Source organism: Sphaeramia orbicularis, chromosome 16, assembly GCF_902148855.1.
Source record: "Sphaeramia orbicularis chromosome 16, fSphaOr1.1, whole genome shotgun sequence".
NCBI classification, from domain to species: Eukaryota; Metazoa; Chordata; class Actinopteri; order Kurtiformes; family Apogonidae; genus Sphaeramia; species Sphaeramia orbicularis.
The window spans coordinates 39,300,459-39,320,230 of record NC_043972.1 but is presented as its reverse complement, the minus strand read 5'-3'; the positions used below and the strand labels follow the sequence as shown (position 1 = coordinate 39,320,230).

Sequence of the window (19,772 nt, the reverse complement as noted above, 5' to 3'; positions counted from 1 at the left end):
CATGTTTAATTTCCCATAATCCATCACGAATAGCTTTATGTTAGTGACGTACCACAGGGAGGAGATAGGAAGAAAGTGCTCAACATCCATAGCAAAGGAATAAGGCTTATTTTTTTAACAGGTAAATATAATTCAATGTCAGCTGCTTGTTGTCTAAAGTAAGCGATAGAATTCAATTTACTCATTTGTAAAGACGCATTTCTGACCTTTCTTAGATGGAAGATCAGTGATGTCAACTGTCGACATTAAACTGGCTAACGTTAGCGGTACTAGCTTGCTCTGTTGCTAACCTATGAGCTAAATTGTTCCCAGTTTGCAGCTAGCAACGGTATGCATGTGCAGAGAAATAAGTGCTTGCAGATGTACCTATTTGTAGCTAGCCAAAACTGAATTAGCGTTAGCTGTCAAGGGCTCAAACTTTTGGAAGGTTAAGACAAAAATGGCTATGGTAGTTTGTGTTCTCGGGGTTCCACAGCTAAGCCTTTACCTTACCTACACAAACCACGGTTTGACTAGGGTTTGATGTGTGATGTTATTTGTAGCAGCTAGCTAACGATATAGCCCATATCTGGGGCTAATAGTAACGCTATGTTCTCGGTGAAATAATGACAGGTTAGTACAGTTTACCAACTAATGTTAGCGAGAAATTACACTAACAGTTGGTATTGTACGTAGCTTTTATACGTTTAATATTATTTCATTGTATTGTAAGTCAGATGTGTATAATGTGGCGTCGGTGCGTGTTTGTCGTGTGTAGACCTTGTTTGCTAGCCAGTCGACTATTTGAAAAGTTAACCATCGTTGTAGTGTGACGGCTTTCACGCTGCTCATATAGCTATATGAAAGCACTTCAGTTTTTATTGTTTTTGTTGTCAAACATGTTAGTGGAGTTAAACCACCTATGTCTCGTGATTTGTGTCATCGAAATCAGAAAGTTCCAGATCTCGGTGTGGTGACGGAATGGACCCCAAGTAAGAGCCAATTGACCACATTATTTAGGCTTTCATCTGAGCAGGTTGGACGTGGAAATAAAATGTAACTTTGTCTTTATACATAGGCGGAAGTGGCTGTTCATGGGCGTATTTACTCCAGCGTTTCGTTTGTTTTAACACCATTGTAGACATGGTGCACAAATAAGAAGGCCTGGGTAACCAGTCGTAGGTTTATTGTTTCCAACTGACAGTGCAGACTTATCAGGACGACGGCCGTGGTTTCTAGATGTTATGACTGGTGTTAAACGTATTTCTGACGTCCAAGCTTTGCTATCATCTATGTAGTCAGTGATTTCTGGCATGATGAGTCAGGTCATCTGAGGCAGGTCTGCTTCCTGTTCCTTGGCTGAAATCTATGCATAAACAGAATGCATCACACATCATGCAAGACATCTGTGAAAAAAATATACTAGACTGTTGTTTGTGTCTTGCAGACTACTTTTATGTTCTGTCTAATTTAAACATCCATTCTTAAATGACTTGAAGAAAAAAATAAAACAAGGACAAAATTAATTGTTTTCACTTGTTTTTCAGGTTATAACCTTGAGTGTGTGTGTGCGCGTGCGCAGTCCTCCTTACCAAGGAAGGAGAGGCACCAGGGACCATGAGTGAGAATGGCCCTCATACGGAGGCGTCCATGTACTTTGAGGAGGAGGTGGATCACCTGGAGCGGGACGATGAAGAAGAAGATGACAAGATCCACTTTCACAAGGATGATGACCTGATCGAACCTTCGTCATCCTCTGGTCGGGTGTATGACCGCACTACAGTACTGATTGAGCGGGATCCCATCAGACTGGATGAGGAAGGTGAAGAAGAGGGTCACTGTGGCGGGGATGAAGATGGAGTCACATTTTTAACTGAAGGGGAGGGCGATGGGGATGAAGAGGAAGGCTCTCTGGCCTTCATGTCCGACCCTGATGCCATGTCACAGGGTTACGTACACCACACAATTTCTCCAGATCAGATCCAGTTCACAATTAACCCAGGCTCCACCCCCATGCCACGCAACATAGAGGGGGCCACCCTCACATTGCACTCTGAGTGTCCAGAGACCAAGCAGAGAGAGGTAAGAAGTAATAAATATGTTTCCTTAAAAGGTACAGATTAAGTGACACACACTGTGTAAATATTTGAGCATTCACTGAGCTATTAATATTTAAACTTTTATCTATAATTCACTGTATAAAGGGGGATGTATTTCAATGTGTTTTTGTTAATTCCTCAATGCTTCTGAGTAAGGTTTAGGTTCTTGCTTTGTACTTTTACTTGTTTCTATGTGATGGATTCATGTCACTGTACCATATTTTACTGTAGATTGAGGAAATTGTTGGAGTAATTGTTGGTTTTGTTTGTGGAATTTTACATTGTCCTAGCAAGTTACTCAACTGTGATTTCAAGATGTCTCCCATGTGTGAAAAGTTCTCAAACACTGAAAATATAAGGTATTTGAAATAGTGTAGCAAGTGTTACAACACTGTCACAAGCACTAAAGCATTTTTTGAAGGCATTGAGATTCACCAGCAGCTAGACTCAAGTCTCTTTTTATGGCCTAGATAGACATCCCCACCTTAGCACACCAATGACTTCCACTCGTGTCTGTTGTTGTGATAACTCACATGCCATCACCCAGCGACTGTCTAGCTTTTACACACCCACACTGCTGCTTTCTAATAGTATTGCCAATGTTATTTTAATCTGTGATGCAGAATTTGTGTGTTGTCCTTAATATTGGTGTGTGGTTTCGGTTTAGTTTGAGTAACTTTTATGACTGTATATCTAACTTGATATTTATTTTGGGGGTATTCTAGTATTGGTTTACTTTTTTCAGTAGTCTTAGGTTTTTCAGGTCTTTTGGAAGAAAGCCTTGTTTTCTAGATGATAAAAAAAGGTAGGCTAAAAGGTTGCAAGATTTGAAATGACAGAATTGTTGTTTATTGTGCAAATCAAGTACAAACCAAGGGGTGACGAAGCTGAGCTGCATTTCTGTGTGTGTGTGTGTGTGTGTGTTTTAGTTTGCATTCGCATTGCTAAATGTAGTTTTTAAGTTTGTGTTGCTTGAAAACTGTTTATTGTTTATTTTAAACTGGTTTATTTCCATTAATTAAATTCATTTTCATCTGAAGATAAAATATCAGTTAGACCCCACAGCTTTGACCATAACAAATAAGGAGAAGGAGGAGGTGTTTAAACTAAGGAGGGATTGCAACTTCCTAAGAAAGAACATTATTCCTGTTTTATCTTCAGATTCTTAAATTGTCTTTTAGCACTTCATATTGTCAGGTCATAGTAACACACTGCTTAAAGCAGTTAATATCTTTATAGAGGATGCGGCATTATTGTGTTGTGCATTCTTGGTAATGAATCAGATCCTGTGTTTAGTCAAAATGACGTGTTGGGTACAGAGGGCTCTGTCTTTCTAATGATTCTATCTGTTGGTCTGTTAAGCCCACCGGCCTTGTAGCATAACAATAACAAAATATTACATACGATCGTTATGTGTGCATGAATCCCTGGATATCCTCTGAGGGTTCCCTGTATCCATCTGTATTACTGCTGAATGCTGAACACATTGCATGTAATTATTTATGGCATTTTATTTGTTGTCCTTTTTAAATAAAATTACAGCCAGAAACAGCAAACAGTCAAATAGTCACACAGAACCATTTAATTTGTAATGGAGGGATCTTTCTCCACTGTGTATGTGGATGTATGTGGGAGATGAACACAACAACAATACAGCATTCTACACTGTGAACAAACTGACGGTGTAGAGTAGTCACGATGGTGTGGGAGCTGAATGCAGTACTGAGTGACAGGCTTTAGCAGGCTTCTCAGGATGGATATTTGCATGAATGTTTCTTTAACAAATGATCTCTCCCACATCATTATACACCTTTTAAACTAACTAATTCACTTTAGTGTTTGTTTGGAGAATTAAGGAGTATTTATAATGTTCTCTGGACACGACACAGATGAGCAGTTTTAACTCTTTTCATGGCACAATTGATCATGTTAAGAGACATATTGGTTAAGAAATGGAATATGTTGGAGATACTGAAGCATAATTATATCCCCACTCTGCTGTCAAGGGGGAACACGTCAGTATTTGTCATGTTTGTGTTAAATTTCAGAAATTACTGGAATCCCTTCAAGAATGTGAGGGCAGAAGTTCAGAGGAATAACATTACCAGAGAAAGGGGATCCTGTTGTTAAAATGGCCAACCACTAGCTTCCTCTTCATTGCTTTGTGTTCAGCACAAGATAGCATTTTTCTAAGATGAGAAAGAACTGCTTTTATTCCCATAAGCCCCAGGGTTTTGTGTGAGAAGAGAGCAGGAGACTGCCACAGCGCTGCAGTGGACATCAGTGCACTGAAACTGAATTGTATGGGATGGATTGCATGAGGGGGGTTAGTCATCGTAGCTGTCCTTCATGCTCACCCGCTCCATGTGCTGATGAGGGGCTGAGTCACTGGGTTCAAGTCCACTCTGAAAGGTCACACTGACTCAGTCTGTCACAGCATTGAATGACTGGTTATTGCTGAGTTAAATTAACAAAGCAGTTTCTATGACATAGAAAAGGCAGACAATATTATTCTTTACAGATACATTCAGACTGTAAGATTTAGACACGCACTTCTCACCCTGTCTTCTTCATGTCCCTTTAACAGGTAAAGCGTTACCAGTGTATGTTCGAAGGCTGTACAAGGACCTACAGCACAGCGGGAAACCTGCGGACCCATCAGAAGACGCACCGGGGCGAGTACACATTTGTGTGTAATCAGCAAGGTTGTGGAAAGGCCTTCCTCACTTCATACAGCCTGAAGATCCACGTCCGAGTCCACACGAAGGAGAAGCCATTTGAGTGTGACGTGCAAGGCTGTGAGAAGGCCTTCAACACTCTGTACAGGTAAGCCTATAATGTCAGCAATCCACACTTTGTTTCAGTTTGTAAATCAGGATAAACAAGTTGTAGCTGCCTCCAGATAAAATGAAGAACTTTTTCCTTTTTTTTGTACTGTATAACCTTTCTGTTGGGCATCTTTTTAGAGTGTCTTGTATCACTCTGTGGGACCAAATGAACCCTATAATAATTTGAACCAAAAATGAAGTTAAGTGTTTTTATATTATATCACGAAAAAGCAAACCATGACATACTGTGACACTGCCCAAAAAATCCATACAATGTTTTAGTTGAACCGTGTAGCACTACTGCCATTTGATTGGGTTTTTTTGTTTGTTTTGTTTTTTTGTACTTTTTTTTTTTTTTGTGACCTCAAGCAGTTCCCATCAGTGGTCTGTGTTGGGCCCGTTGCTATGACAACTGCTCTTTGGTCTGGCGTAGCTCTGCCACAACAATCAGTTCCCTTTATAAGATAGTGTGACCCAAGGCAGTCAACTAATGCCACAAATGGGTGCATTTTCTTTTTAACCTCATTATTTTGCTGTCCTTTTTCCATACCTCCCTGGATCTTCCACTCAAACCAGATTTTGTCAACATGTAAATGCACAATCTTGTCTCTCTTGCTATGTTTTTCAGATATCCTTACATTAATTGTCTACACGGTTTGATGCCACTGCGTCTCTTCTGTTTCTCTCTCTAGTTTCCTGTTGTCTTTTAATGAAACACGCTTGATTGTTTCTCCAGACTAAAAGCACACCAGAGACTTCACACAGGAAAGACATTCAACTGTGAATCAGAGGGATGCACAAAGTACTTTACCACACTCAGTGACCTGAGGAAGCACATTCGCACACACACTGGGGAGAAGCCTTTCCGGTGAGCATTTATTTTATTATCACACCACAATTCTCTACACCCCTACAAAAAGATAAAATAGCGTAATGGACACACATAAAAAAGCTCTTGTAGTAGGTTATGCAGTAACAATCTACCATTCACGTATCAATTGCTTAAATATGTTAATTTAGTTATTTTTGTATTAAAAATGTGGTGCAGTTCAGTGTTGTTGTTCTGATTTGACAAAAGAGAGATGTGAAAAGCAATATTGAGATTCCTCACCACTTATAACAGAGTACACAATACTCCTCCCTTAAGCTTGTCCATGACTTTAAAATTAAGGGTGTCAAATATGCAACTCGCAGGCCAAAACCGGCCCACCAAAGGTTCCGGTCTGGAAAATTAAGTGCAATTATAACAATATTCTGCCTTGTTACTAGGCCTGTAACGGTACACGAACCGAACCGTTTCGGTACGCACCTGTTCGGGTCGGTGCACAGTATGTTGAGAAAAAGAAAAAGGAACGAAAGACGTTGTTTGATGCGGAACTTTAAATCCGCGCAAGTTCCACACGGATATATTGAAGGAGCGCACATTGACCTGAAATACGAAATAGCAGCTGTTATAAGGTAAAAAAACCCCAACAAATATGATGTGAACCTGGAAGGAAGAGACTGAAGACCCTCCGCCATTATTACAGTCCCGTTTGGGATCAGTTCAGGTCCCGGTGAAAGACAACAATGGGGAAAGAGACGTTAATAAGACGGATGTTGTTTGGCCCCTAGGAACTACGGTAGTTCTAAAACGTCCCCTGTAAGTCGCTTTGGAAAAAAGCGTCTGCCAAATGCGTAAACATAAACATAAACATAAAACACTTACACTAGCTCTCTCTCTCTCTCTCTCTCTCTCTCTCTCTCACGCACGCTGTATAACAGAGGAATAGAACCCAGAGTCGGACATTGAAAGTATATAAAGTTTCACTTTCGTTTCACGCCAGCGTTAGTTATGTTAGTTATGGACCCCCCCACCCCCCCGCTCAGACCAAAAAAAAAAAAAAAAACATCCCCCCGACAAATCGCATGTACTCAAAGTGTCCTAAACAGTTTGTTCTCTGTCGTAAAATAAGTAATTTGGTTAATATTTTGTTGTCAGTGTTGCTCTTCAGTTTGTTTAAAGAGAATACCAGTTTGTCCTCTTGTTAATGTTGCACTTCATGTGGAAATTTTTTGGTATTTTTATGCAGAATGTGAACTGACAGAACTGTGATTTGATTTTTGCTGTTTGTTCAAAACTACCTTTCTGGGAAAAGTGCAATACTAATGTTTAAAATACATTTAGTAATATTAATAATTTATTTTATTTTCTATTTGATTTATAGCAGCAGAATTATATTCCTGTTTTTCTATATTCTATTGTGTCCAAAAATTGGGGGTGGGGTTTTTTTTTTTGAAAAATTCATAAATGTATTAAATACATTTTGAGGGGTTTTCTTTCTTCCTGTACCGAACCAAAAAAAAAACGAACCGTGGCTTTCAAACTGAAAACGTACTGAACAGAAAATTTTGTGTACCGTTACAAGCCTACCTCTTACTAAATGTTTTGTGTCTTTTTAGATCTGATTTGTAATGTACATGTATGGGGGTGTGACGGTGCACCCGTTTGTACTGAACCATTTCGGTTTGGGGCCTCCGATACAATACAGAGGTGTACCATACAAATGCATGTAGCCTATGTGAACAACACAAACACTCAGGAAGCAGGGTGGCCACAAGTAGAACCCATGTGCAGGGTTTCCTCTATTGAACAATGGCGAATTCTCAGCACCGCTTCAAAAAAAAAAAAAAAAAAAAAATATGACAACAGAGAGTATAACAGAGGCACAGAAGCTGGGTCGGACGTTTGAAGCATGTTAAGTTTCACTTTCGGTTTTCGGTTTGTTGCAGCTTTGTGGTGCAAAAGAGTCCACAGGTTCCTTTATTTCGAAAAGGTTTTTATTTTTTAACTCAAGATGGCAAAATCAAGTGAACCTGCATCTCTTCTCCTTCACTGTGCCTCTGCTGCGGTGTTACTGTGAGGTCACATTCACAGCACCTCAGAGAATACTGTGTGGCGTTCAAAAACACTCAGTAAATTACAGTATTTGCCATAAACAAACATTGAACATTCAGAAATACGTAACATGTGGGGTGCCTGTTAATGCACAAATGACTGAGTAATATTTTGTAGAAATGTCCTGTGTCCAGGTAGTACAAAGTTGAGGCATAATATTGGTAAAATTGCACTTATTTTTCTAAAGAAATTTCAGTTTTTTTAGGGTATGTACATCTTTTTTTGTGGATAGTTTGTAAATGTAAATATTTTCATAATTTTATGTTATTTTTTCCACACTAAAACAGCAAAAAAATTTGGAGTTGTCATTGTTTTAAGGCTACTATGTTATTATTTTACTGGTTCAGCCCACTTGAGATTAAATTGGGCTGAATGTGGCCTCTGAAAGAAAATGAGTTTGACATCCCTGCTTTAGATCATTGCATGTGTATGTGACTGTAAATCATTCGTTCAATGTAGAGCCAGCACTGTCTATTTTAAGTTGATGATGTTTTTGCCATCACCTTCAGGTGTGACATCGACGGCTGTGGTAAAGCCTTTGCTGCAAGTCACCACCTAAAAACGCATGTGCGGACACACACAGGTACACATCAGCAGTTTTTCCTATAACCTTAATTTATCAAGGGCATGTTTATTTTTCAGCAGGGCCTGATTTGCATTTACATTGTCACCAGTGCCTCCCACACAGAAAGCTCATTTAATGGCCTATCCTGCAGCTATAAAACTGGCAGAATGCTATGTATCTACTACGTCTTCCTTTCAAAAATCTGTTTTTCATCAATCATTCTGTCTCCTCCCCGCTATGTCTGTAGGGGAGAAGCCATTCAACTGCCCCAGTGACGGCTGTGAGAAAACTTTCAGCAGCCAGTACAGTCTGAAGAGTCACATTCGGGGCCACGACAAAGGACAGCCCTTTAGCGTCACCCTCACCCACCCACTCTCAGAAGTGAGTTACAGCACAGCGACTTGTCAGTGTGTTGAACACCTGTGGGCATGTTCTCCACTCACAGCCTGAAAGAAGTGTGGCAACGCCCTCATTATTTACATATCTCAAAAATCAGATGTAAATCATTTGCTTGTGCTTTGTTTCTGTACTACAATGTGCTGTCTGATGGTTTTTTTTTTTTGGAATGAATTATGTAAGTGTTTTCACACAGCACTGGTGGTGTTCTCTCACTTAAAAAACCCTGTTTTATTACTCAATGGGAGGCATTCTGGAGAGCATGTTTGCTAGCAATCATTCATAGACAATTACATAGATAGTTTTACACTGTATAGAATAGCCTTTATTGTCATTGTGTGTGCAATGAAATGAGGAGTGCAACTCCAGTCAATGCAGCAATATTTACAAACACCAGTGCTACAGAAATAAGAATAGAGCGAATTTAAAATTACAAAAACTGTACTCCATTAAGGAAAGTTTACATAGCACGGTGATTCGCCATTGACATAACATGCAGCTTGATATTGATACTTATACAGACTAACACCCCCATTTCAGTCACTGCTCCCCCTTCTCAGCTTTTGCCCCCCAGGGGGTGGTACCTCCCCGGTTGAGAAACACTGACATAGCACATTGAATACTCCTAAATTAACCTTAACCTAAAGGAACATCTAGAGGAAAATATGAGTATTTAACCCTCAAACACCTAAACAACTGCTGGCAACCAAAAGCATCCACTGATCTAAAATATTTAATATCTTTTGAATCACTAATCCTACCAATATATGTAATAATTCCAGTAAAATGCATGCTTTGTAGTGAACGTGGAAGCATCTTCTTCAAAATTAAAACCTATGTAGTTTGACAAATGAAAGTGGTTGTAGATGCTTGTTTTGATGTTTAGTTAATGATATATTTTGTTGAAAAATTCACTAAATTAGATGTAGGAAAATACCTCATTTTCTAATACAAAGGATGATATTGTGATAAATGGTCATAAATCACTTAATGAAGGCTAAATGTAAAAGAAAATAATCATTTGGAAGTTGCCAGAAGAATAGTTCTAGGTCTTTACGGGTTAAGCGGTAACATTAAGTGAATCTCCAATGTATGATTGAGAATTTACTTCAACTTGGGCACCCTCCTATTGACTATGAGGGCAATTATGGATATGATTTGGACTTGATGCATCAGTCTGTCTGTGGCTCCAGTGATGTGTATTGATTCTGACCTAAATATTGAATTGAAACATTTTTTGAAGGTGAGCAAAAAGGTTTGTGGTGTTAAGCACAATGGGGAAAAATGGAGAATAAATGCTATAAACCACAGTGGGAATAAGAAGGTGAGTGAACTTTGTAAAACTGAATTAATTTTAGGTAAATCTGTCGGCTTTTACAGTGAAACTACTTCGACTATATCAAGTTTCATCGATAGCTTTACCTAAATTGAACTGATTTATATAGTTTACTTACCTTCCTCTTCTCTCTGCTTTCTACCATCCATGTTGAACACCCATTTCCATGCCTGACTGAAGCCCAAACAATGTGCTTTTCAGTCTGATTTGTCTGGATCTGTTTTATAGAAGGGTTTTGGTCTTTTGTGTCAGAATGTATCAGCCAATCAAGTGTGTATCCAGCATTATTTATGCAACATGTTTCTCCAGCATTTACTTTAATGTTCTTTGAGGTAAAACCCACCTACTGTTACTTATATACACTATGTATAGTGATCTTGTCCAGTTGTTTGCCCTGTTTTGTTTACATTACTCAGCAGTCAGTCTCGTCGCAGTAGCAGGATTAATTGGTTTCTATTTATCTTGTAATTATAGGATGCAAATCACTCGCTGTGCCTCAGTGACCTAAGCCTCATCTCGACAGACTCTGAGTTACGAGAGAACATCCACAATGTGAGTCTACATTTCATGTTTTGTTAAACTGGGGGTGATACTGAAAATGTTAAGGTGTGAAGAAAAGAAGCAAGAATAGCGAACTAATGTATACATATCAGCTCTAAAAAACATGCACCTAAACATATTTGTTATTTTAAAAAAAAAAACTGCAACAAGAATTTGGATCCATTTTCCATGTGGTTTAATTTGTATTTTGTTTTCATTTGTGTTATCTGTTTTTAAATAAGATTTACTGTTATTTAGGTTTTTCTCTCAAGTAGTTTGTATTAGTTTCATTGATAGTTTGTCTTTTGTAATATAGGGAATATGTCAGGGGCAAGAGATTAGAAAATCACGTAACACAAAACAATAATTTAGATTGTGTCTACACTGGAAAAATAACAAAATGAATGACCATCAACAAAGTACCACTATGAAATATATGTGTCAGATCAGTGTGTTTGTGTCATTAACTACAATGATTTTGGAAACAGCAGCAGCAGCCCATAAAATAGAGATATACTCTTAAGCTTATAGTCTAGATAAGAAGCAATAAAATATTACAATTATGAATGAAATAAATTGCCAAAGATGGAAACTAAATCTAATTAGCGTTGACATTTTTTAAAGCCATGTTTTTATCTTTATTTCCATGTGTTTTTCAGTTATAGTCCCCACACATGAACATAATTTATTTCATGATGATTAACAAACAGTAACATTGTGTTTATTAAACTGGTTAATTTTCATTTTATTTCAGGCGCAAAATTTGGACCTCAACAATGCCACTCCTGTTAAAATCTTTGAGCTCATGTTCCAGAGTCCTGAAAACAGTGTCAGCCAAGATGACGCCCACCCCAACGGTAAAAACATTGAAAAACCTCCCGGCTTTAAGTGCATCAAACATTGCTGTTTACTTATGGAGATGTCTTTTCCCTGCTCTTCAGAACCCATCGGCGAACCCTTCAGCCTAGAGCCCTCCACTCGCCCGGGAGTGAGCGACGCCTCATCTCTTATCTCGTTCTCTCTCAGTCCTACCTCCTCATCCTCCTGCTCTCACACAACTACAGTCATGGAGGCTGGTTCCCAGCTCGGTCAGAGCACCTCCTCTCAGGCCTCCACACCTGCCTCTGTCACCGCTACTGTCAGCTCCACGCCAACTCCCTCTTTCATGCAGCTAACAAGGCCCCAACAGATTTCAGATGTGCCTGTCCAGACCTCTGTCCAAGCTCCAAACCATGTCGCCCCGCAGCACTATGTCACACTGCAGCCCACATTCCTGCAGCCAGAGAGCACTCCTCAGACCACGTCTCAGCCTCCCCCCATGGCTGCTGCTCCTCCTGCAGCGCTGAGCACCGCAGCACCAGGCACCGCTACAGCGTCAGTCGTCGCAGCCTCCTCTACAGACGCTCTCGCAGCAGTCGCTCACTCTGTGCCTTTGGCCAGTAACCCCGCTCCCATTTCTGGCCCTTGTCTGGCTTCCACACAAGCAGCCATCACAATAGCACCCACCCAGAACCTGCTGCAGCCCAGCCTGGTCATGTCTGACCAGAACCTCCAGTGGATCCTCAGCAGTGCTGCCAACAGTCAGCAGAACCCAGAGCAAGCAGTGAGTAGAACTACCTTTTCTTAGGGTTTGCATCTGGGTACTTCTATGAAACTAGTCCCTAAAAACAGGACAGAGGAGCTAAAAATTCAAACAAGATGTAGACTAATGTTATGAAGCAAGTTTGGAAGCACTTTGGGTCTATTTTAACTCTTTCGGTGCCAGACAGTTAAGGGGCTAATAAGCCTTAAAAGTGCCACAGATTTTGGCCATTTTTCAGTATTTCGCGTCGTTTTTATAATATTTGAAGAATCCTGCAGGAAACCGCTCGGTAACATCCGACCGATTGCTAATTAGATTCAAAACGCACCGGACGCAGCCGATTCATTATTGATCATAATTTGCATAATTCATAATAATAATAATAATAATAATAATAATCTTTATTTATATAGCACTTTTCATACATTAAAAACTGTAGCACAAAGTGCTTTACATATCAGTTTAAAAATCAGTACCGCCCCCCACCCACACCCACCCACTCACCCGCACACACACACACACACATATATACATGCAAACCCACAAGCTCACACATACTTAAGAAGACTGACTGAGCACGGGTAGACCAGAACAAAAATGTAAAAGTAAAACATCAATTTAGGAGGCGCTGTCTCAGAGAGCCATCCGCACCAGGATGCAGCCGCCGACCCCGGCGACCAGGCACCAGCAACACAGCCCCGCATCCCAACTAGTGGGAGAGGGCCAACTGGGACCCCCACCCACCAGAAAGGAGCGGACCCCAGTGAGAGAAGGCGCCACAGCCCCCGGAGTCCACAGCCGCCCCCCGGCATGGAGGGCTCCCTCTGATGAAACACCGGAGAATAAGAAACATTAAAAAGATATAAAAATATTATTCGGTCGCGTGACCTCAAATTCCCGTCTGCTTGGTCTCAAAAGGGGGACACAGAAAGAACGTCATCGAAATGTGAGAAAGAAATGGGGGTGGATGGTTTGTTTGTACACAAATGTGGCATGTTCTCCAAAGCCGATCTGATCAGCCCGTGGCACTTTAAAGGTTGTATTCGTAAAGCCGATTTAATCGGCCCATGGCACTGAAAGAGTTAAAAAAGAAATATTTACTGAGATAAAAGAGAAGCTATTTTTCAAATATAACACATTTTTATTTGACACGCACATACAAGAATCCGCATGTAACATGGTAAAAAGGACACGAAAATTACGCACTACTTTTTTTTAAAATATCTTTTTTGTCTCTCACAGGTACATTTTGGGAATCAAAGTAAATATGCAAGGCAGAGTGTTTTTCACAAAAATGACCGATGTTGCACAATCACTCATGATTTATATGTGTTTAAATGGGCAGGTTGTAACGTTAGTGGACACAATGGGTTACATGCAAAACCTGGAATGAGACTGCCGATTCATGAAAAACCTGCATGTCTGGATTAGAAAAACCACTAGGATCATCATATTTAACAGTGTCTTTATTTATAGCGGTATACAAGACCATTTCAAGCCATGTTTTCAAGATCAAATGCACTGACACCTAGGGAGCTTTTCCTGTCCCAATTTTGATTCTATTTTTGGCCCCAATATTTTATTAAAAATGCATTAATTTTGGGATGGCTTGGAGCAAGAGTATAATTTTTTTCCATTTATGAGGTCATCATTAGGTACATCCTGGGGGGAAAATATGTCTAAATTTCTCTTTGATTATTGAGTCTAAAAAGCTGTTAAAGTGTCAGATACCAAGATAAACCCAGTTTCATAGAAAGACGTATATTGTAATACTAGTAAATGTTTGAGATTTGAAGACATTTTCTAATTGAGTCTGTTCATCATTGCTCCAATATTCTTGAAATTTGGGAGAAAAGTGTTTAAGTCAAACACATATCTATAGATGGTAAAACCACAATGATCAGCAAAGAACAGTAGCAAAATGCATTGTGGGTGTTAGTTTTATTCATGCCTAAATGTGATTTGTGGTTTTTGTTCCTAGCAACACCAAGGAGGTCCAAAAGTGGAAAAAGTTTTCTTCACAACAGCCATACCAGTGGGAGGAAATGCTGGTAAGTCAGTGTGTAGTGATACACACTCCTCATGTTTTGGATGTGGGCCAGAGAGATGTAATGAAATCTTAAATGTCCAATGTAGAAACAGAAGGAAAGAAAAAAGCCATTCCGAATTATGGTAAAAATATAGCACAGTGAAGGAGAGCCACTGTAGGTTTAAAGCAACATCAACTAGACGTGTCTGGTGAATTGTGCACATGTTTGAATGAATCCTACTGTAGTTTGTGTAAGGAAACACTAGCTTCAGCAACTCTGAGTATAAAGACAGTCTAATGAGAAGAAGTCAAAAAACAAAGCCAACAGCAGAAGTCTGCTACGTCATTGGACAGAAATGTACTCACACTGGCAACATTAAAGCGGTCATATTTTGCTAGTCTTTGCTACATTTGTTTGTGTATTTGGACCCTAATAGTTCATAAAGTTTGAATTTGAACCCTCCAGGTGCTGCAGAGCTATCTTTAGATTCATTTTGGCGAAAATTGAGTGGATTTCTACAACCCATTTCAATTCCTGCTTAATTTGTTATGTTGTTACGTCACGACATTTGCCCATATTAGGTCAAGACTTCTGACAAACATTTCTCTGAGTATGCCATAATTGTTTGTCATCAGCAGCGGTTGTAGTTCATACTGAAAATATGTACAAACTTCGAGCAGATTACCTAAAATGTTCAGTTGGTTGTATTAACGAACACAAATGACTGAACGGGACAGAAAACATGGTCAACAACCTGGATGGGGTGGGGTGTGAAGTGGCTCGTGCATTTAAAGGACCAGCGCTCCAAACAACCTGTCTCGTGTCATTACTCAGAAATAGGGTTGAAGATGGACCTGTGAGTTGAATTAATGAAGAATTCAGATTCAAGCATAGCGTTTACAGTTTATGTAGACCAGAGGGAAATGTTTTAAAATGCATAATTCCATTAAAACAAAAAAAAGGAAAATATCAGTCCTTTAAAGTCAGACCTGATCTCAGTATAGATCTGAAATGGCTCTTATATTTAATACAGAAATGTCTTTAAAAAAGTGTGGAAAACTGCAGAATCCCTGGTACATGTCATCTTTGCCCTTGACCTCTGCTGACTTGTTTAATTTCCGTGGGTTAATCACTTCTCACCCTTTGCACTGCTGTCTAACTTTTGTTTCTCCAGTACTGACACTTCGTATATGTCTTACATTTTAAACACCTAAGTGCTGTAACCTAAACCACATAGCGGCCTGTCACATTTTTCCAATAAACCTGAAATGTAGTTTCTGCTTCAGGCAACTCTGTCCAGCAGATTGGCCTCAGCCTGCCTGTCATCATCATCAAACAGGAGGAGTCGTGCCAGTGCCAGTGCGCCTGCAGGGACTCCGCCAAAGACAAGAGTTCAAAGAGTGCCTCCTCCTCTTCCTCCTCATCCTCATCTACTGTCGTATCAGTCCCAGCTCAGCAACAGCAGCCACCAGAGCCCCCTCCTCCTGTTCCCCCTCCCCCACTGCCACAACCCCAGGAGCCTTCACACCTCCCAACCACCTCCTCCTCATCGTCCTTGTGCTGCCTCCCCGAGTCTTCCTCCAAAGTTGGTGAAGTCAGCCTCCAGGCCCCCTCCTGTTCATCCCCCTCCTCCTCCTCTTCTTCAGCTCAGACATTCTCCACAGCGGCGAGCGCCACCGCTGCCAACCCTCCCTCGTCTGACGGCTTGGCCAGCATGGACGTCTCGGACTTCCTCTCCCTGCAGAGCCCCGAGACGGCCGCCAATATCGAGGCCCTGCTGCTCGTCGCCGAGGACTTCAGCATGGCCACCGACGGCAACCCTTAGAACAGCTGCCTGTCTGGTACTGTGCATTTGTCTGTTGCACCCACTCATCTGCAGGCTTCAAATACGCCTACGTCAAGTCATTTTCCTCAGTGACGCCTCTTCTTTTTCCTTATATAGCGTTCGTGTCAAACCCCGTTATCTGCAGTGCATTCTGTTCTGTATGGCATTGTGCAACATATATTCATGAAAAATGAATAATATTTTCTGTTGTATCTCATTGCAGTAGTAGACTTTTTAGAGGCAGACTAGTTTCACTTATTGAGATTTAGCGAGGTTCATGTTGATTAATGCAGGGAAAAGGCAGTAGGACCATTTATTTAAGAAAAAAAACTGTACATAGTAACCCATAATATCCGCTTTGAATTGATTGAATTAAAACAAACGAGTTGTCCAAGCACTGATAACTTAAGAACAAATGTGTCTGTATATCCTTGTACTGTACTGCAGGTCCTAGCAAATACTTAAAGCTGGTATGCAACTGACCAGAATGCACTGTATATTAAGAGGAATCTGCTATGATTTTATAGAGTCTATAGATCTCCCAACAGGAATTTAAAGGGGTTGGCCACACAGTCCCTTAATTTTTTTTTTTTTTTTTTAAATCGAAGAAGTTTAGTACAAAAATGTGACAATTCTTTTCTACTTCTTTGGACAGTTCTGTACTAATTAAGAAAAGAACCTGTGATCAGATCTGCCTTCCTGAAATTAAGTCGATACATCATTAAGTTGCCTATAACTTAAAGCTAATTTAAAAATGTACATTGTTAATTTATTTGTTTGATTCTTAGTTATACTGGTAATACTATTATCTTCAAGATAGCAGAAAGATCTTTATTAATTTATTTCAAGCGCTTTTATTATTTAGTTGAGTTTGTTACTGAATTGCTTCTTTTTTTTTCCCTCTTTTTTTATTATTATAAAAATGGGTTTTTGCTAAAAGCAAGTATGGAATCTGAAATGAGGCACCTGTTGTAGACTGCACAGAATAGCAAATTATCTCCTAGTATCTGCTCGTTTGCAAAAATTGTCCACAAAACAGGAACTACTGTCAACATCCCATGTTTTACAGGGCTGTGACCCTCTCAGGGATGCATCAAGTCATAACTGATTCTGGTTTATTCCCCCTGATTTGTTACTCAAGACATGCATTTCCTCACCGCACGCCCCACACTTGCAGTAGCCCTACGTTTTGCTGCACTCTTCTCCCCGTTTATTGCACACTAACTTGCTAAGTGAGTAATCTGAAAGCTTGTTAGCTGAGGTGCAGCACCACTACAGATTTTTTTTTTTTTTTTTGTATAGAACTGCTGTATAGTAGCATTTAAAGACGGTGTCCTGGCGACAGTGTAAATAGAGTACATTTTAGTGTAAACATCTTTGAGAAACTAGATTATTCTAGAATTTGTATTTTTGTATAGACTTTTGAATTACTAACTCTGAGTTTGGAGCTTATGTATACCCTCTAACCTTGCATTCTTCCCAACAGTCACATTTATGCAGAAGAATGAGGTGTTTGGTTGTTTTTTTTTTTGGTTTTTGGCTGTGTTCAGTTGACTAGATTATAAGCAGTCGGGCTTCTGTACAGTCCCCATCGCAAACTAAATATATGTAACACATAGCCTCCTGCTCAGAGTCTAATTTAACAGTATTGTTTCACATGGGACACAATGCAATGATGATAGAGTAATGACATTACGCCCTGTATACTGGAGTGTAGAGCTACTCGGCCTTATTAACTGTTCTTTGAGCCTCCTTGCCTTTGACGGTCTCTGCTTCAGACTTGCCAATCGATGGCGCTGACACACGCTCATCTTCACCGATTCTCAGGCAAACACCCCCCCTCTAGCAGCAGATTAGGCAAAAAGCATCGGGTCATAAGAGCTCAAAGGCCGTCTGAGATCTGAACCGCTCTCTAGCTGGAATATTCGTGGCGTATTTATGCATTGCTGTGATTTATACAGTTGAGTTTCAGGTTGTTGGATCAAGTCTAACCCACATGCATGTCACTTAGAAGTTTTGTTGTCGTTGCCAGGGTGGAACATTCCCTTAAGTTTAACACGGCCATTGAAGTCACATTCCGGATGCAGTATGAAACGGTATCTACGTCTGTTGGATTAGAAAATGTCAATTCACCGTTTTCCCCGTTAAGGCCCTCAGCGGATTTACTGCCATCACTAATGCCGTTATTAGTGTACATACATGCATACTGTCATTGAGAAAAAAAAAACAAAAAACTATGCAATTTGAGTGTGGCATTCACAAGTTTTAACAACTGACTCTGAGGCATAAAGATATTTACCCCTCTGTCATTAATCTGCTGCAGTTTTTATGCAGACCTCCAGCGGCAAAAGTTGCCTTTCCAATGCATCCACATTAAGCATGCTTCTTAATGATGTTCCGCTCCCAGTTCTTGCATTTCATATATTAACATTGAGAGTGGTTTAGTTCTGGGCTTTGTAGTGCGTTCACCAAGTACTGTTCCCATGAATGTTTGCGCCACAGTTAATCCTTTACCATGCTGTTTTGCCTCCGACGTAACCGGATTCAAAACCAACTGAACATGTTTGAAGGAGTTCTTAGTGAATTAACGATTCTGTTTTAAGAATTATTTTTGGGAAAACATAAGCAGCTTTTTCCTACATGTAAACCCTCGGTGGTAGTCATCTCAGACTCTTCTTGACTGGTTAAATTTGACATTTGATACTCTCGTTGGCTCACATTAACCAACAAAATATCAAAGTTAAAAGCTGCTGATGTACGTTATCGAAGAAGTGGGGGGTTTTTTTGACTCGTTTAGGCCAAGGTATGTTTCGTTTCCTTCCCCGAACTGGTAACATCAGCAAATCACTGATGGTGACATTTGTTTGGAAGCAAATTGTTTCACCGTAGATGTTTTTTCTAAGGTTGACACACTGACTTTTCACCACTTCTGACACGTTTCCATCAGGCAAAATTTACAACAAAAAAGGAAACCATATGCTTCCAAAGAAATGTCTTGACACCCAAAGAGTGAGGAATTGTTATGGATTTGTATTTTTTAAAAAAGAATGTATAATGTGAAGATGTTTGCTTATGCTTGTTTCGTATAAAGTAATGATAAATAATTTCCGAATGGAGAGCAATATAATACTAATAAAACCTTATCCTTGTCACTGAAAAATGCTTGTTTAATGTTTTTTTTTGTACACAGTTAAAAAGGGATTTTATTCGTGAAGAAATTTAACAGTGAAAGATTGTGTTTCTGGTCACTTGGGTGGAGGCTTGGACTCATCCTGGAAAGATTTCCTCTGTGGGACAAAAAAAAAAAAAAAAAAAAAAGTCAATTCCTCCTTGAAATTTCTTGGAATCAAAAAAGAAATAAGAACTCACCAGTAAAACATCAGTCAGGTCTCGGAGGTCTTTGAGGTCCTTCAGGACTGCGTCACACAGGTTTATTTTGTCCGACACGGCCACCAGTTCTCTATGCACTGCTGCCAGGTGCTGGGAGACAAAACTTTATTATTACTTTATATTATGTTATTATTAGCTGAACCGCTCAAGCCGCAGATGGTGACTGACCTGCTTTTCCTCTGACACACCCTCACCAGTCTGTGTGGGTTCTGTGGACTCATTACAGTCTGTAACAGTTCACTACACTGTTAGATGTGGTGAGAA

At 40.0% G+C, this 19,772-nt stretch overlaps 1 protein-coding gene across 2 annotated transcripts; it reads left to right on the top strand.

Moving 5' to 3' along the window:
• Positions 1-56: 56 nt before the first annotated feature.
• Positions 57-19,156, top strand: mtf1 (metal-regulatory transcription factor 1). 2 transcript variants are annotated; one of them, XM_030157195.1, is made up of 11 exons: positions 57-121; positions 1,527-2,061; positions 4,666-4,904; positions 5,643-5,774; positions 8,354-8,427; positions 8,657-8,790; positions 10,616-10,693; positions 11,436-11,538; positions 11,623-12,284; positions 14,245-14,314; positions 15,580-19,156. In XM_030157195.1, the coding sequence occupies exons 2-11, from the start codon at positions 1,597-1,599 to the stop codon at positions 16,116-16,118; spliced, it is 2,496 nt and encodes an 831-aa protein (XP_030013055.1). In that variant the 5' UTR covers positions 57-121; positions 1,527-1,596; the 3' UTR covers positions 16,119-19,156. The 2 variants fall into 2 exon arrangements, with proteins under 2 accessions (XP_030013055.1, XP_030013056.1); XM_030157196.1 differs by lacking the exon at positions 57-121 and adding an exon at positions 335-612.
• The last annotated feature ends 616 nt before the right edge of the window (positions 19,157-19,772 follow it).

Bases quoted from the DNA above. Each gene is read 5' to 3' on its own strand.
- mtf1 (XM_030157195.1), top strand. From the start codon at position 1,597: ATGAGTGAGAATGGCCCTCATACGGAGGCGTCCATGTACTTTGAGGAG. The intron at 4,905-5,642 runs GTAAGCCTATAA...TTGTTTCTCCAG, and splicing joins GCCTTCAACACTCTGTACAG to ACTAAAAGCACACCAGAGAC. The intron at 14,315-15,579 runs GTAAGTCAGTGT...TTTCTGCTTCAG, and splicing joins ACCAGTGGGAGGAAATGCTG to GCAACTCTGTCCAGCAGATT.